Here is a 15957-nt window from a genome sequence, read left to right as displayed (position 1 = left end):
CCCAGGCTGGCTGGACTGGAACTCATGGGATCAAGCAATCCTCTCACCTCAGCCTCCCATGTAGCTGAAACTACAAGAGCTTGTCACTAAGCAAGCTGGAGAAGTACTTTTTCTGGAGACAGCTATTAGAATTCAGTATGTAACAGAAGTCCTTTATGCATATTTCCCATTTTGTCATAAATATTTTTAAAAACACACTCCAGAGTCAAGATTTAATAAAATTAATAATTGTCACCGCTTTAATTCATGCTAAAACACCAAATTTACGAACATTACTTTTCCAACACTGGTGCAAATGTCAACACAGTGAAAAGGGCAAATGAAGTCTTAGTATTATTATGAAAATTGTTTGAGCTGACATACACTCTGAAATAGTCTTGGGGACTCCTAAGATATTAAGAAATGCTTCCTTTCATTTAGTGAACAAAGGTAATAACATGTTGCTCATCAAGGGCTTATTTTAGGAAAAGGGGAAAAAAGTAGAAATCAACCAAATGCCTAACAAAAGACAAAGTAGAGAGGTCAAGTAAAAGTCATGCAATTAAATATTAAGAAGCAGTAAAAATTAAGATGAAGCTATATTTCCTAACATGAAAAACCGATAAGAATAATGTAATTTAGGAGCAAAAAATTCCACAGTATCATGCAATATGGTACGAATATTTTACACAAAATATATGTGATATACATGCATGCCTGGAAGAATATAAGCCAAATAGTTAATGGTGGTTATCTTTACTCACGGAATTTATTATTCTTCCTTATATTTTTAAAAAACGTATTTCTTTTAATAGAATAATAGTTTGTCCTTACTAGACTAATACACTCTCATTACAAAATATTCTGGCAATACCTAAAGATATTAAAATAATACCAAACTTCTCTGATCAAAAATAATAATTTTAGGCTGGATGTAGTGGCTAACACCTGTAGTCCCAACACTTTGGGAAACAGAGGCAGGCAGATCCCTTGAGCCCAGGAGTTCGAGACCAGCCTGAGCAAATGTAAGACTCTGTCTCTACTAAAAATAGAAAAATTAGTTAGGTGTTGTGGTGGACACCTCTAGTCCCAGCTACTAAGGAGGCTGAGGCAGAGGAGTTTAAGCCCAGGAGTTTGAGGCTGCTATGAGCAAGGCTGACGCCACTACACTCTAGTGCAGACAACAGAGTGAGACTCTGTTAAAAAAAAAAAAAAATAGTAACAATAAGAACAATTTTAACACTAGATCATAGCCAGTGTTTATCTATATACATTTGAACAAATAATGTGCAAACCATTAAAACAGGACAGTATGTATTTTTAATTAAGTATTAAAGTTTCATATTATTTTATCAGCAGAAAAAGCAACTACTGAAATGAATAGAATAACTGAAATTTACATAAAATTTCTTCAACTCAGGAGATTATTTTGAGGTTATTTCAAATCAAAAAGTACATAACATTCAGGGGCTGGGGAATGAGCATGCCTTGCGTTCCTAAACTGACAGTTTCCGGTTCATCCATTTTCTTAGTCTCCACTCCATTTCTTCACTATCATGTTAATTGAGTCTTTTCCCCTCCTCCTTATTGCTTGGCTTATAGTTATTTGACAGTTATTTACGTTTTATCAGTTAGTAGTTGTTTCCAGATTAATTTTTCTGAATTGCAGTCCTATTGTGCATTAAATACAGATTTTCCACATTGGCTGTCAGTAACGCCCCCACCTCTGCAGCCTACTTTGACGACTGCTTCTCTCTAAGAGTGCTCTTCCAATCTACGTTGAACCTCAGGCCTTCTACAGCACTTTTCAGCCTCTCTGCTGTCATTTTCCTGGAGTGCACATCTGCTTGAAAAAACTCTATAGTCATTCCCAGCCCTCTCCTCAGTTTAGTCTGTCAAATCAAACTTAAATTTTTAAAAAACTAAATAAACCAATAATGATAGAAGAAATTGAAAAAATAAACTGAAAAGGAACCAGACTCAAATTGCTTTGAAGACAAGACTTCTTCCAACATTTAATAAGAGATGTTCACACAGTCTCAGAAAACTTCACAATTCATTCCAAGAAGTCAACATATCTTATAAACAACAGGACAACACATAGGCACACATGAGTACAAGGAAGAAAATTATAAACTAATCCCCATTACAATCATAGGGAAATCCAAAAATGAAATCCAACAATATACTGAAAAGAGTAAAATGTGAAGATCAAGAAGATTTTGAACCTAAGAACATGTGGTTAATTCCACATCGGAAATTTATCAGTACACTAAATTAAGAGATTACAGAGGGAAAAAACACACTGCCTTAACAGATAGAGAGACAGCATTTGTTAAAATTAAAAACCCGATTCAGGCTTGGCACCCATAGCTCAATGGTTTAGGGTGCCAGCCACATACACTGAGGCTGGTGGGGTTGAACCCAGTCCGGGCCTGCTAAACAATGACATCTATAACAAAAAAAATCAGCCAAGCTCAGCACCTGCAGCATAGTGGTTATGGTTCCGGCCACATGCACCAAGGCTGGCAGGTTCAAACCAGCCTGGGCCTGCTAAACAACAATGATAACCACAACCCAAAAAAAAAAAAAAAAAAAAAACATAGCCGTGCGTTGTGGCAGGCGCCTATAGTATCAGCTGAGGCAAGAGATGGCTTAAGCCTAGGTGTCTGAGGTTGCCGTGGGCTGTGACAGCACGGCATTCTACCAAGGGGCGACGTAATAAGACTGTTTCAAAAAAAACAAATCTAAAGAAGAAACAAACAACTATCAGAAACCTAGAACAAATGCCGCACTCAATAGTAAAATATTAAAAGACACTCATTAAACTCAGGAATGAGATGATGAGATGAGGATGCCTGGCATCCACTGACAGCCTGCGGCTGGCTACAAAAGCAGATCTGTACTAGGGGACACCACAAAAATCATGCATGGACCTTCTTCTGCTCATGAGCTTTCGTTAGTGTTTGTGTATTTAATGTGTGGCCCAAGACAGCTCTTAGAGAAGCTCTCACAGCCAGCTGCAGCCGCAGTTGAACAACCCTTACTATTGTATATTGTACATCATAGTAAAGGGCCTGCCAATGAATGCTTCTACGATAGGTCTAACAAATATAAATGTCAAAATGGAAGAAATTACAGCTATGAATGTCTAACCAGAAAATCTAAAGCACCTATCTATTAAAACAAAATTCCAATAAGGTAATTGCATATAGTTCAATCATCCAAAAATGGAGTAAAATAACTTTATAGCAGAGCAGTAATAAATGTGAAAATGTAAAAGGATCAAAACGATGTCATCTATGCTGACAACAAATATCATAAAACATGTAGAATTAAAACAGGAAATGTGAAAGACCAGTAAAGGAAAATTTTACTAATTTAAGTTCCCTAAGGATACAGATCTTTGGTTTGTTTACTAACATCCTAACATCTTAGATCAGTATCCAACACAGAATAGGTACCTTACTTAATAAACACTGCTGAGGGCGGCGCCTGTGGCTCAGTGAGTGGGGCACCAGCCCCATATACCGAGGGTGGCGGGTTCAAACCCAGCCCCGGCCAAACTGCAACAAAAAAATGGCCGGGCATTGTGGCAGGTGGCTGTAGTCCCAGCTGCTCGGGAGGCTGAGGCAAGAGAATCACGTAAGCCCAAGAGCTGGAGGTTGCTGTGAGCCGCGTGTGACGCCACGGCACTCTACCAAGGGCAGTAAAGTGAGACTCTTGTCTCTAAAAAATAAAAAAATAAACACTGCTGAACAATAAAAGACAAAAAAGAGCTTGAGAGATATTCACGTTGCTGAATGGGAGTCTATACTGTAAAAAATATCAATCATTCCGAAATTATATTAATAAATTCAATGCAATTCCAATAACAATTCCAATAGAATTTTTTTTCTTTTTTTTTTTTTGAGAACGAGTCTCTCTGTCACCCCGGGTAGAGTGCTGGGACATCAACATGGCTCACAGGAAACCTCAAACTCTTGGGATCAGTGATCCTCTTGCCTCAGCCTCCTGAGTAGCTAGGACTACAGGTGCCCTACCACGATGCCTGGCTAATTTTTCTGTTTTTAGTAGAGACGGAGTCTCCCTCTTGATCAGGCTGGTCTTGAACTTCTGAACTCAAGGGATACTTCTACCTCTGCCTCCCAAAGTATTAGGATTACAGGCACGAGCCAGGGCACCTGACCTCCAGTAGAATTCTTTTTTTTTCTTTTCCACGGTTTTTGGCCAGGGCTGGGTTTGAACCCACCACCTCCAGCATATGAGGCCGGCGCCCTACTCCTTTGAGCCACAGGCGCTGCCCTCCAGTAGAATTCTTTAGAAATCAGATTAATGATTCTGAAGTTAACTTTTCAAAAATGCACCAAACTAACCAAGAAATTTCTGTACAAAAGTACATCATATTAACATGTATACATACAAATATATAACTATATAGAAAAGTTAAAATATATATTAAGGAATATATATATATAACATACATACTGGGAAGTGATTAATTTTTAAAAACTATTATGGCGCCGCCCTCAGCAGTGTTTAATAAGTAATAAAAGTAGAAAAGATGGAGATTCAACAAATCATACTAGAATTATTAGCAATGCCAATCCCTATCCAAAACAAAATTCCACATGGATTTAAAGTTAAATATCAAAAAGCATGGAAGCTTGGTGGCGCCTGTGGCTCAAGGAATAGGGCACCGGCCCCATACGGGAGGTGGTAGGTTCAAACAAAAACTGAAAAAAAAAAAAAAAGAAAGAAAGAAAAGAAAAGAAAAGCAGCATGGAAGCCTAAAATATTAGAAGCATAAAGGAATTCCTGAAATGGAGAAAAACTCTATGAGCTAAAAAGAATAAATGATACATTTTACAAGGTAAAATCTCAACAGAACTTAAGAGGACAAGCACCATTAAAAAAAGGGCCAAAAACCTAACACAATACATACAGATACAAAGAAGTATTCAAAATAAGGAGAAAGATATTTACTACCCAATTAAAAAAAAATTGACAACGTGTAAGAACAAGAAAGTCACAGAAAAAGAAAATCTATGGAAAAAATAAAAAGATGCTCATTTCCCTAGAAATCAAGAAAATATAAATTATAACACTGAGGCTATTTTTCCATCTAGAATAGCAAAAATTATTAGAAAGAATATAGGAAATATAGCACTTATTATAAATTACTGACAGAAGGATAAACCAGTATCAACTTTTTTGAGGGCAACTTGAAAACAGCTATCAACATTTTAAGTACTTATGTATAACTTGCAACACGGTAATTCCACTTTTGGAAGTATCTATCATCCAGAAATTTTTCTACAGGCACACCAAGATTTGTCTACAGATATTTATTGCTATATTCTCCACCAGAAGTGAAATGCTTACAAAAAGGAAAATGATTAAACAGTAATGGTGGATCCATCTGTCTCATTTTTTTTATTTTTTTATTTTTGAGAACGAGTCTGTCACCCTGGGTAGAATTCTGTGACATCATCATAGCTCACAGGAAACCTCAAACTCTCCTCAAACCTACTGACATGGATGTATCCCCAGTACCTACTCTTGAATGACAAAAGCAAATTGCAGGATAATATTCTGTTCTTATTAAAAAGGCAGCACTATAGTGCAAGTCCATATATGTGCAACTTTTATATGAACAGAAAAGAATGTGAAAGGATAATTACAAACTGTTAAAAAACAGAAATTTTTATTTTTGAAATGCTTAATGAAAATGTTTACTGAATGAACCGTGTAATTTCACTATGTAAAATTCTTCCAACTGATAAATAACATTGATAGAATCAGATTACCGACCGGCCCAAATAGAACGAGCCCACCCAGGAAGGATAGAGTACATGTCCCTCCCAGGAAATAGTGAATGGACCAATTCCTGCCTCTCTGACCCTTTAAAATCCTCATCCACCATAGTCCACGTGTGGATTTCTTCCCAGTCAGGAATCACACTCCAAGGTGGAATAAAAGCCACCTTGATCACATAAAACTGGACCTCCATCATCTTTTTGTCTCGCGCCTCGGAAAAATCTTTTACCTTTTGTGTCTCAAATGGGGAGAAGCCTCCTTGGCAGACCAAAAACATATCTCATCAGACCTAAGCAAACAGACCCTTTTTCTCATGATAGAAAGAGGAACAGGACACCCTCCGATCCTGCCTAAAATTCATCCATTTAATAGTGAGATGAGCCTCTGTCTAAAACTTGTTCTCTGAACTTTTCTCTTCCCCTTCCTACTCTCACTCCTCTTCTCCCCATCCTGTTTCTGTGCCTTTTTAGAAACATTCGTATATAGGCTCTTGGCGTCCTTTAAAACTTCCTTTCCCTCTCGCCATTTCAGGCTGAAAGTTGCAGTGGTCCATGTCTTCTCTGGTCATGGGCTAATTTCAGCAAGCCAGTCTCACCCATCTGTTGCCCTACTGTGGGTCTAGACCCCTCCACCTGGTTAAGGTCGCACGAAGAGGCCAGGTTCTCTTTTGACAAAGGTCATATGCGGAGAGAGGGAGAGACCGGATAATCTCCCAACCCCAGCCTTGATAAGCCAGGCTTGTTGGTCCACTGCCCTACTGTGGGGCTAGACCATTTTTGGTGGTTCCCCGAGCCAGGCTCACCCATCCAGTACCCGCCTGGAGGTCTGGATCATTTTTCAGCTGACAGCCACACGCAAAGGCCAGGTCATCTCTGGCTGCAATCTTGGCCATTTCACCCTGCCTTTTCCCCCTCACAGGTTCTCTTTTACATCTTTGCTTTCATCAATGGCTCACACTGGCCTGAACATGGCACCTTAGATTTCTCAGTTCTCACTGATCTCAGTCATTACTGTCAAAAATAAGGCAAATGCTCAGAGATCCCTGACATCCAGGCATTTCTCTTGCTCTGAAATATTCCTTCTCTGAGTTCATCTTGGGAACCCTCTCAGATTCTCCTCACATGGTAACACCGGTTTCCCCTGACCCATCGGACTCTCCACTGCTTATTCCTAACCTGGCAGAATATAGCAGTAAAAATCTGTATACCAATCTGGTATGCCTGTACATACCAATCTGGTATGCCTGTATTCCTAACCTCCCCCATCTGCCCTTCCACAGCCCCTCCTGCTCTTCCCCAACCCCTCACCTACAATCCTTCCATTCTCTCAATCAGAACTCCCAGTAAATTCCTATGTAGGATACCTCTTTTCCATCTACAGCCTCCCATGATTCACCCATTATCATTGCCCTCCAACGCCCACATCCACATTCTTCCCTTACACAATACCCCATCCCCACTCTCTCCACTTCCTCCCACGGGCTTCTCACCGTACATGGTAGAAAAAGGGGGGGGGGACCCAATATCCCTGCCCCCTACTAGGTCCAGCTACACCTTTGAATATTCCAGTCTCAGACTCCCAGCGAGATCTCACTGCTCCAGCCTTTGAGGTGCAGCAGTGTCTCTCACAGTTCCAGTTAATCAGTTTCCACCATGAGGCAAAACCCAGCTACTTCTTGAAACTCTGTGGGGCACTCCAAAAAAACCACATCTCCCTCGGGGTAGTGCTTTAAGTGCAACAGACCAGGCTTTTAGGCAAAGCAGTCAACCTATGAAGGTCTTCATTGGAAGTCTGACTGCACAGGTCTTTCTGAAGATCTGGTTTCACAGTCACACTCCAGACCTAGCAAGAATTCCCGACCTCCTGAGCTTGGCTGCAAAAGACTAACAAACCCCGGAAAATCAAAATGCCCCCTGGATGCCATCCTAGAAAACTATAAACTCTGGGTATTTTTGCTAGCGGGAGGTAAGCCGATATCTCTTTTCTAATAAACACAGAAAGGTGGATTCTTCCACCCTGCTACCTTATAAAGGCCCTATAAAACAGATCTCAGTGGTGGGAATTAATGATAATTTACTACACCCTCAGAATACTCCATCCTTGTGGCACTAGAATTATGGCCTCGTTGGCTTCTGTTCATGACAGGCCACTAATTATGGAATTTCTCATCCTCAGTTGCGGACCAATAATCCTCTGTCTTCATCTCACAACTGCTCATATCCTCATCTTATTGGATACCAACCAGCTCAGACTCAAATCTCAGAAATGTTCCTGTAAACGTCACTCCCCTCCCCTGCCCATTCTCTTTTTTTATAGACAGTCTACTCAGTCCCTTATCCCACAGGAAGCAGCCAAAGACATCATGCCCATCATCCTGCCTCCTTATAATAGATTAGAAAGACTGAAATGATAGAATCAGATTACTGACCCACCCAAATAGCCCACCCAGGAAGGATCAAGTACATGTCCCTCCCAGGAAACAGTAAATGAACCAATCTCTGCCTCTCAGATCCTTTCTCACCCACCTGCCCATGTAGAACTGACCCACCCAGGAAGGACTGAGTGTCCCTCCCAGGAAATAGTAAATGGACCAGTCCCTGCCTCTTCGACCCTTTAAAATCCCCATCTGCCATAGTCCACATGTGGATTTCTTCCCAGTCAGGAATCTCAACCCACCTGCACACCCTTGGAATAAAAGCCACTTTGGGCAGCGCCTGTGGCTCAAAGGAGTAGGGCGCCGGACCCATATGCTAGAGGTGGCGGGTTCAAACCCGGCCCCGCCCAAAACTGCAAAAAAAAAAAGCCACTTTGATCACACAAAACGAGGACTCCGTCTTCCTTTCATCTCATGCCTCAGAATAATCTTTTATTTTTTAGACATCATCAAAGATGGTGGAGTAGGAAGCTCCAAACATCTGCTCCTCCACTGAAACAGTATTAAGCTGGCAAAAACTGCCAGGATGAACTTTTATAGAACACTAGGGTATCATCAAAAACTTGGAAGAACTATAGGCTTAATGAACAAAGGGACTGCTGAATTGCAGTAAGGGCATATATGGTTTTTTCATACCTGCCTAACATTCCCATGTTCCAGCTCAGAGGCAGGAGTGGGGGTGGCAGTCAATGTTCCTAGTCCAGTCTACAGATCCTAAAAGGGGCAGTAAGGATGTGTTCCTAAAAAAACAGTGTACACTGTGACCTGCCTGGGGGTTCCCTGAGAACCTCAGAGGCTTGCCTTTGTCTCACCCCCTCAGAACTCTTTCAGGGCTAGAGCATCCCAGGCAGTGTTCGTCAAAAGCATCTAAAGACACAGACTGCCCAGGGTCACGTGGACATGGGATGGTGGACAGGGTAAGCAACACACCAACCCAAAAGCCTAGAATAGAGGAGGCAGTAGAGGAAAACTCAAGAGGGATTAGGGGCTTTGAAGGGCTACCATGCATGATGAAGAATCTAGAGCAGTGGTTCTCAACCTTCCTAATGCCACAACCCTTTAATACACAGTTCCTCATGTTGTGGTGACCCCCAACCTAAAATTATTTTCGTTGTATTAAAGGGTCGCAGCATTAGGAAGGTTGAGAACCACTGATCTAGAGGATCAGGCATAGATCCTGGGCTAGGCACATGCTCAGAAAACAAGTGAGAGGACCCTAGATGTACACCTCTGGCTGATCTCTGGGCTCTGCATAAGCAGGAGGTAAAAGCTAAAACAAAGTTATAGGTGGCCTAAAAGACCAGTGAAAAAGTACATCAGCTAAGAAGCAATGTGCAAGGATAGGAAGACTATGTTTTATCTTCGGCTCCCAGCATTTAAGGAAATCTGTCAATCATTGGCTAAGCACTGAGATAAGAGAAAGGAGCCGTCAATGACCACACAGGCCAGGGAACTTAGCTTGGAAAAGTCATTTAAAAAAAAAAAAACAATAAACCCAGCCAAAGGTGGAAAATTGTGTTTTCTAAAATTTCCATATAATACTCAAAATGTCCAATTTTGGGCCCCAAAACTTTGGCATATAAAGAAATGAGAAAGCAGTGAAATTATCTAGCTGGAGAAGCAGAAAAAAAAAAATGAAGAAAAATGAACAGAGCCTAAGGAAATTGGGAGACATCATTAAGAGAACCAATCTATGTATTATGAAAGTCCCAAAATATTAAAGCAAAAAGGCAGAAAACAGAGATTTGAAGAAATAGCAAAAAGCTTCCAAATTTTATGAAAGTGATGATCTACACATCCAAGTTCAACACTCTAAGCAAGATAATTCAGAGATCCACACCAAGGCACGTTCAAACTACAAAAAGCCAAAGAGAAAGAATCCTAAATGCACCAAGAGAAGTGACTTGTCATGTAGGAGATCTTCAATAAGATTAACTATGGAGGCCAGAAAGTGGTAGGATGAAATATTTAAAGTGCGAAAAGTGGGGGGGGGGACGGACCATTTGTTGTCAACCAAGAATTCTGTATCTGACAAACTACCCATCAACAATTATAGTCCCAGATAAATTAAAACTGAGTTTATCACCAATACATCTGCCCTGTTAGAAATGCGAAAGAGAATCTGAAATGAGTCTATCCTTTCCACCACTTCCCAAATTTTCTTGGTTGAAGATTAAAAATTAGGTGTGAAAGATTTTCTTGAAGGAGAAAAAATTAAGAAGTGGCTTCCACACACATAATTATCATTACAAAAATATCTCATTTATCAGCACCATTAGGGATTAAAGTTTTTCACCAATTTCCTACTGGGTAAATGTAACTGTTGAAGCACTAAAACTTGCTTCATTTTAACAATTTCAAATGAAAAACTTTTGCCCTCATACTATATACTAACACAGATTTACAATGACACAGTGAAGAAAAAAAAAAACTGGAAGTTAAAAGCCCTTAACTCTAGTCTACCTTCCATTCTAAAAGTCAATTCACTGAACTTCTCTGAGCTAGTTTCCTCTCAACCAGAAATTAATTATAAGAACTGGTTTAGTATATAGAGTATATCTCATCTCTGCAGTTTATTCTTGCTCTAAAAATCTTAGAAGCCTGGAATTTGTCTAAAAAACACAAAAATGGAGGAAGGTGATGGGAACAGATGAAAACAGGCTGATAAATGCTGAGCCTGGGAGAGGGGTATATGAATAGGTTCATTATTCTTTCAATTACTGGGTATGTCTGAAAAATTCCATTGAAAACTTCGTAAGATCCAACTAGAAAAATTTATAAGCATCCATTTCTGTTTTTCTTGCCTACAAAATCAGAATATCAAAGGCCTAAGAACACTATTGTAAATCTTAAGTGTGATAATGCACATACTTATAAAGCAGTTCATAAACTGCTTTATGAATTGTATGTCATTAAATAAACATTAGCTTGGAAGTTTTTTAAGATTTGATTTTTTGTTTTTTCTGTTTATTTTATAAGAAAGCCCTAAAAGATCTTCAAAGTTATTAAACTATCTGCTCCTTTGCCAAAATGCCATACTTTCTGCACTTAGTTTTTTATTTCAGTTTCTAATATATAACAAATGTGATTCTATAAATAAGGTTAACCATTCCATTTCCCCATCCTTATTATTTGGTGGAAACAGCAAATGACTCATTAGAACTCTACCTAAAGTTAAGAAAGAGTAAGTTGCCTTCCTACCTAAAGTTAAGTAAGAGTAAGTTGCCTTCCTTCCAGAGAGGGCCTAAGCAAACACCACCCCTGCACTTTGTGGTATCTATTTTGTCTACCCAAGGATTCCACTTGTTTCTGGCTACATTCTGGATAGCCAAGATCCATTTTATTCAGTAAGCATTAACCACTTATCTAAACAGGAAGCCAGTGATTTTCAAACTGGCAATCTTGAACATTTTACTGCAACAAAATAGAAAACGGAGTGCATGGCACATAGTATGCTAGTATTGTTAATGAATTTTTTCTTATTTTTATGTGTGTACTAAAGCACAATGTCAACCATTTCACAGTGAAAAGTTTGAAAGCCACTGTGCTAGGCAACATGCTAAACTAAGTTTCCAAATTAAAAGGATATTACCAAGCAATATTATTTCTCCATTTCAACATGACTTAGTTAGCTATACAGGTAAACGTGGAATTGATAAAAATAACTTAGGACACAACTGTAGATTACTTTTCAGATTCATAAAGAAACATTTCATTAAGTCATTTGTCAAAATTTGTTGAACACTTACAATACCCAAGGAACATTTGGAATGCATGGTAAAAACAGGAAGCATTCCTGCTCTCGTGGGGCTTACGGTAATGGGGAAGGCAGATTTTAAAAAACAAGCAAATATAAAGATAGTTAAAAACTGAGATAAAAGCCTTGAAGAAAACAAGGGAAACAGTAGTGCCATAGAATGAAGAGGAAGACATCTAAGAAAGAGATGGACATGACTTCAGACAGACTAATTTCTCAAGGAAGGCCTCCCTCAGGAGCTTGAGACCCACTGGATCAGATGTCAGTGCTGGTAAGAGTGAGGGCGGAAGTGTTCCTGCAAGGGGTACAGCTCATGAAATGGACTTCCTGAATAAGGAAAACACTGAACAAAACATCCTCTAACTTTACGGCCCTCGGTAGAGTGCTGTGGTATCACAGCGCACAACAACCTCCAACTCCTGGGTTCAGGCAATTCTCTTGCCTCAGTCTCTCCAGTTGAACAAAACTTGATGAAGTAGGCTGGGGCCACGTCATATAGAACTTATAAACCTTGGCAAGGAATTTGCTTTTAGTCTAAGAGGAGAAAGAAACCTGGTACTTGTGACAAAATGAAAAGATAAACTCCAAAATATCAAGAATAAAACCTACCTATTCCTTTAAAGTATCAATTCTCAAACTTTCTGGCCTCAAAATTATTGGGGACCCAAAAAATCTTTTGTTTGTATGGATTATATACATTGATATTTATTTTAAAAATTAAAAATGAGAAAATTAGAACACACAACCATGCACCCATCAGACGTGTAAAGTCTTGCCCGTCATCCAGCCTCTGGGAAACTTCACTAGTGAAAAAAGAATGAAAAATGCAAAAACATTTCATCTTTTTAATGGTAACAGTTTTGACCCACATCTCCAACTACATGGGGAATGACATAAAACACGCAATTTTGGACCCCAGAAAGTAACCAAGTAAGGTAGGTAAGCCTTGTATTTTAAAATTTACCTAGAGGTTGGAGCAGCAGCTCAAGTCTGATCCTAGTCTGGGAGGCACAGGCAGGTGGATCCATCACCTAAGCTCAGGAGTTGGAGACCAGCCTGAGTAAGAGCAAGACCCTGTCTCTAAAAATAGAAACACTAGCTGGGTGTGGTGGTGGGCACATGTAGTCCCAGCCACTAGGGAGGCTGAGACAAGAGATTCATCTGAGCCCAAGAGTTGAAGATGCTGTAAGCTATGATGCCAGGGTAATAGAGAATCTGTCTCAAAAACAATAAATAAATAAAATTAACCTAGAAAGCCTGTGATCTAACATGCAAAACATCATCTACTCAAACCGACAGAAAGGCAGCCAAATCATAAGGCCAGAAGTGACATGTCTATATTTAAATTCTAGTTTTATTTGCCACTTTTTCATGAGAATGTTTTTTTGATTTGGGCCAAAATCCCTAAGCAGGATTATTGCAGTTTATCCATCTGCAAACATTTATTTTAAAATACCTATGAGTATACACTAGAATGGCTTCTGAATGTTTCAAAAACGAGAACTAATCTCAAATGCTTTTACTGTTCATACTTTACCATCTCAAGGTCGAGAACTCTCGATTCACAATTATGAGATTTTACCTCAAAGTGACTAAAATTTGCAAGAGAAGTGCTCTAGCAATATCGTTTATGCTTGTCAAACAAGAGAAACTACCCAAAGTGACTCAATATCTAAACTTTTTAGGGCCGTTTTCACCTCTGTAAGATGCCGACAACAAACCACTAACATTTTTATCAAACGAGTTAATTTTTTAAAAGGGCATTAGTTGAATCTATTTCGCAAGATTCCAAATGCCATATTGCTGTAACACGTAACTTCACAAGGGTAACTCTTTTCCAGGTATGCTTTTGTAATGGATTTGAAACCAATCTAAAATAGGGCGGCCCAGCAATCCTAACTACCCTGAAGCAAGGTGGGCTCCCTAACTGACTCTAGTGCGGGGGGCGCTCTCCGCTCCCTGGAGCACAAGGCCAGTTTCAACACTTAATGCCCGCCAACGCTGAAGATGGGACTACAACTCGCGCAGGCTGGAAAACCACAGAAACCCACGGATAGCCACGATATGCACACCGGGGAGGAGGAGAGAGCAAGACAGGATGACAATGGGGAAAGAAGGCGGCGGAGAGGACCGAATGGGCCAGACACAGAGTCGGGGCCAGGGAAGGCCGAGTCTCCCGCAAGGCGGAAAGCCCCAACCGGACCCGCCCCTCGGCCGGCGCCCGCCGGCCTCACGTACCTCCAGCGCCTGCTCCTCCGCCCGCTCCCAGGGAGGCCGCCATGGTGCTCGCTGGGACCGGCCTTCAGCCTCGCCCCACCAAGCCAGCTGGTGGGCCGTCGGGCCTGGTCCGGGCCCGGGACAGGTGGCGCAGAACGGAGGTGTGGGACACTGCGGGCCAGGACCGGGGCAAGGAGTACGCAGAGGCGAGGCCGGGCGCGTCGTGGTCCACAGCGGCCCTTCACCTCCGCAGGAAGAAAACAACAAACTACCGCAACATGGCCGCGGACCCGCGCGCCGCGGTGCGCCCTGGGAAGATGGAGGCCGGGAGGCGGGCGGGCCGGTGCGGGCGTGGGGGCGGGAGTGCCGGGGCCTGCCCCGCAGAGGCAGCCTCCGAGTGACGCGTGCCACGCGTGGAATACAAACACCCGGCAGCCACCTCCGCGATGATACTGAAACCCCAATGTTCAAAGCCGGCGGGGGCGGTTGCTGGCCGTAGGTCGCTTCCAGGTTCTCGTCGTAAAGCGCTTTGCGGCAGTCGGCAAAGCAGAGTTTTACGGTAGCTGGTGTTCTGCTGGAAGGGTGAGTGGGGAACCGCCGCGCACGAGGTGCGGACGGCTTGAGCCTAGTTTCTGCGTGCGGGAACACCTGCAGTCGTGGACGCCGACGGGATATGTTGCGGAGAAGTGAGGGAGCGCACAGGTCAGGGCCTGTGCCTCCGCGGGCTGGAGCGCGAGCAGCCAGACTTGAGCTGTCGCGCACGGGCCGTCCCCGGCGCCGCATACCTCCCTCACACCCCCCGCCACCTTCCACTCCGCGCCCCCAGGCCCTCCGCACCTCGCCCTGGTGGGCTGCGGGTGGGCACCGGTCCTCACTGTCCTGGCGCCTTGTGGGCGCTGAGGATAAGGCGTGGACTCTCCGCATTCATCTCTTGAGTTTGCATTTTTGAGCAGCGAGAAAGGTTTAACCAACGAGGTACTAGCAAGTGAGGTGAAGAAAGGGGGCTGGGAACGGCAGCGGTGGGCAGAGGGCCAGGGGCTACGCAGGTGCGTGTGCAGAGAAGGCGGTTCCGAGCAGCGGGCAATTGGGGTTTGAGGGTGCGATGGTCATTAAGAACACAAACTGCAAACATTGATCCCATCAAGATGAAGGTGGGTTTTGGAGAAAGGAGTACCATCTTAGGTGGAGAAAGAAGTCCAGGCAAGGACCCGCAGACGCATGTGAGTTGTGACTTGTTCTCAGTCAGGGCAGGATGAGCCGCGAGGCTATGAAGGTAGGTAAGAGGAAAAATACATTCAGGACTTTGGGCCATTTTTCTGACTATAGGGCCTGTTGAAAGATTTTAACAACAGAATTTCCATAAGATTTGTATTTCAGAAAGATGCCTAAGACAACAACATAGCGAACGATCAGTGTGGAGAGGTCAGAAGCCGGAAGGCCAGCGCTGTGGATTAGAGGTGGATAGACGGATGGATATGTAAAACGGGCATGTGTAATAAAACCTTACTGGTAAGATTTCTGCAGCTAACAGAATGTTTACTATAAAATTCATTCAACTTTTATATATGCTTTAAATTTGGCAGAATAAAATATTAAGGAAAATAAACATTACTGGATTAATAATGAATGTAAATTATAATTATTTAAAATGAAAACCAAAAAATATTTTAAATAACTTTCTTTTCTTTCAACCATGAGAAAACACTACAAAAAAAAAAAACCTTGCAAACAACCTCATCTATTAGGAAGC

The 15957-nt window shown here is 41.7% G+C and overlaps 2 protein-coding genes across 8 annotated transcripts in view; one reads left to right on the top strand and one right to left on the bottom strand.

Moving 5' to 3' along the window:
• Window positions 1-14518, bottom strand: part of RBM33 (RNA binding motif protein 33) — a 122681-nt gene extending 108163 nt beyond the window's left edge. For 6 of the 7 annotated variants that reach the window (XM_053608882.1, XM_053608883.1, XM_053608885.1 and 3 more), the window contains exon 1: window positions 14229-14401. In XM_053608882.1, coding sequence (XP_053464857.1) covers window positions 14229-14271 — 43 coding nt within the window. In that variant the 5' untranslated portion in view covers window positions 14272-14401. Of the gene's footprint in view, window positions 1-14228 lie in introns of all 7 variants that reach the window. The other variant, XM_053608881.1, reaches the window with a different exon arrangement.
• A 210-nt stretch (window positions 14519-14728) lies between these two features.
• The window catches only part of CNPY1 (canopy FGF signaling regulator 1), a 130822-nt gene continuing 129593 nt past the window's right edge, over window positions 14729-15957 (top strand). The window contains exon 1 of the mRNA XM_053608889.1: window positions 14729-14789. The gene's annotated coding sequence lies outside the window, so the exon portion shown is untranslated. The remainder of the gene's footprint in view (window positions 14790-15957) is intronic.

Source organism: Nycticebus coucang, chromosome 11 (genome assembly GCF_027406575.1).
Source record: "Nycticebus coucang isolate mNycCou1 chromosome 11, mNycCou1.pri, whole genome shotgun sequence".
NCBI classification, from domain to species: domain Eukaryota; kingdom Metazoa; phylum Chordata; class Mammalia; order Primates; family Lorisidae; genus Nycticebus; species Nycticebus coucang.
This window is presented reverse-complemented; position numbering and strand designations above follow the sequence as displayed.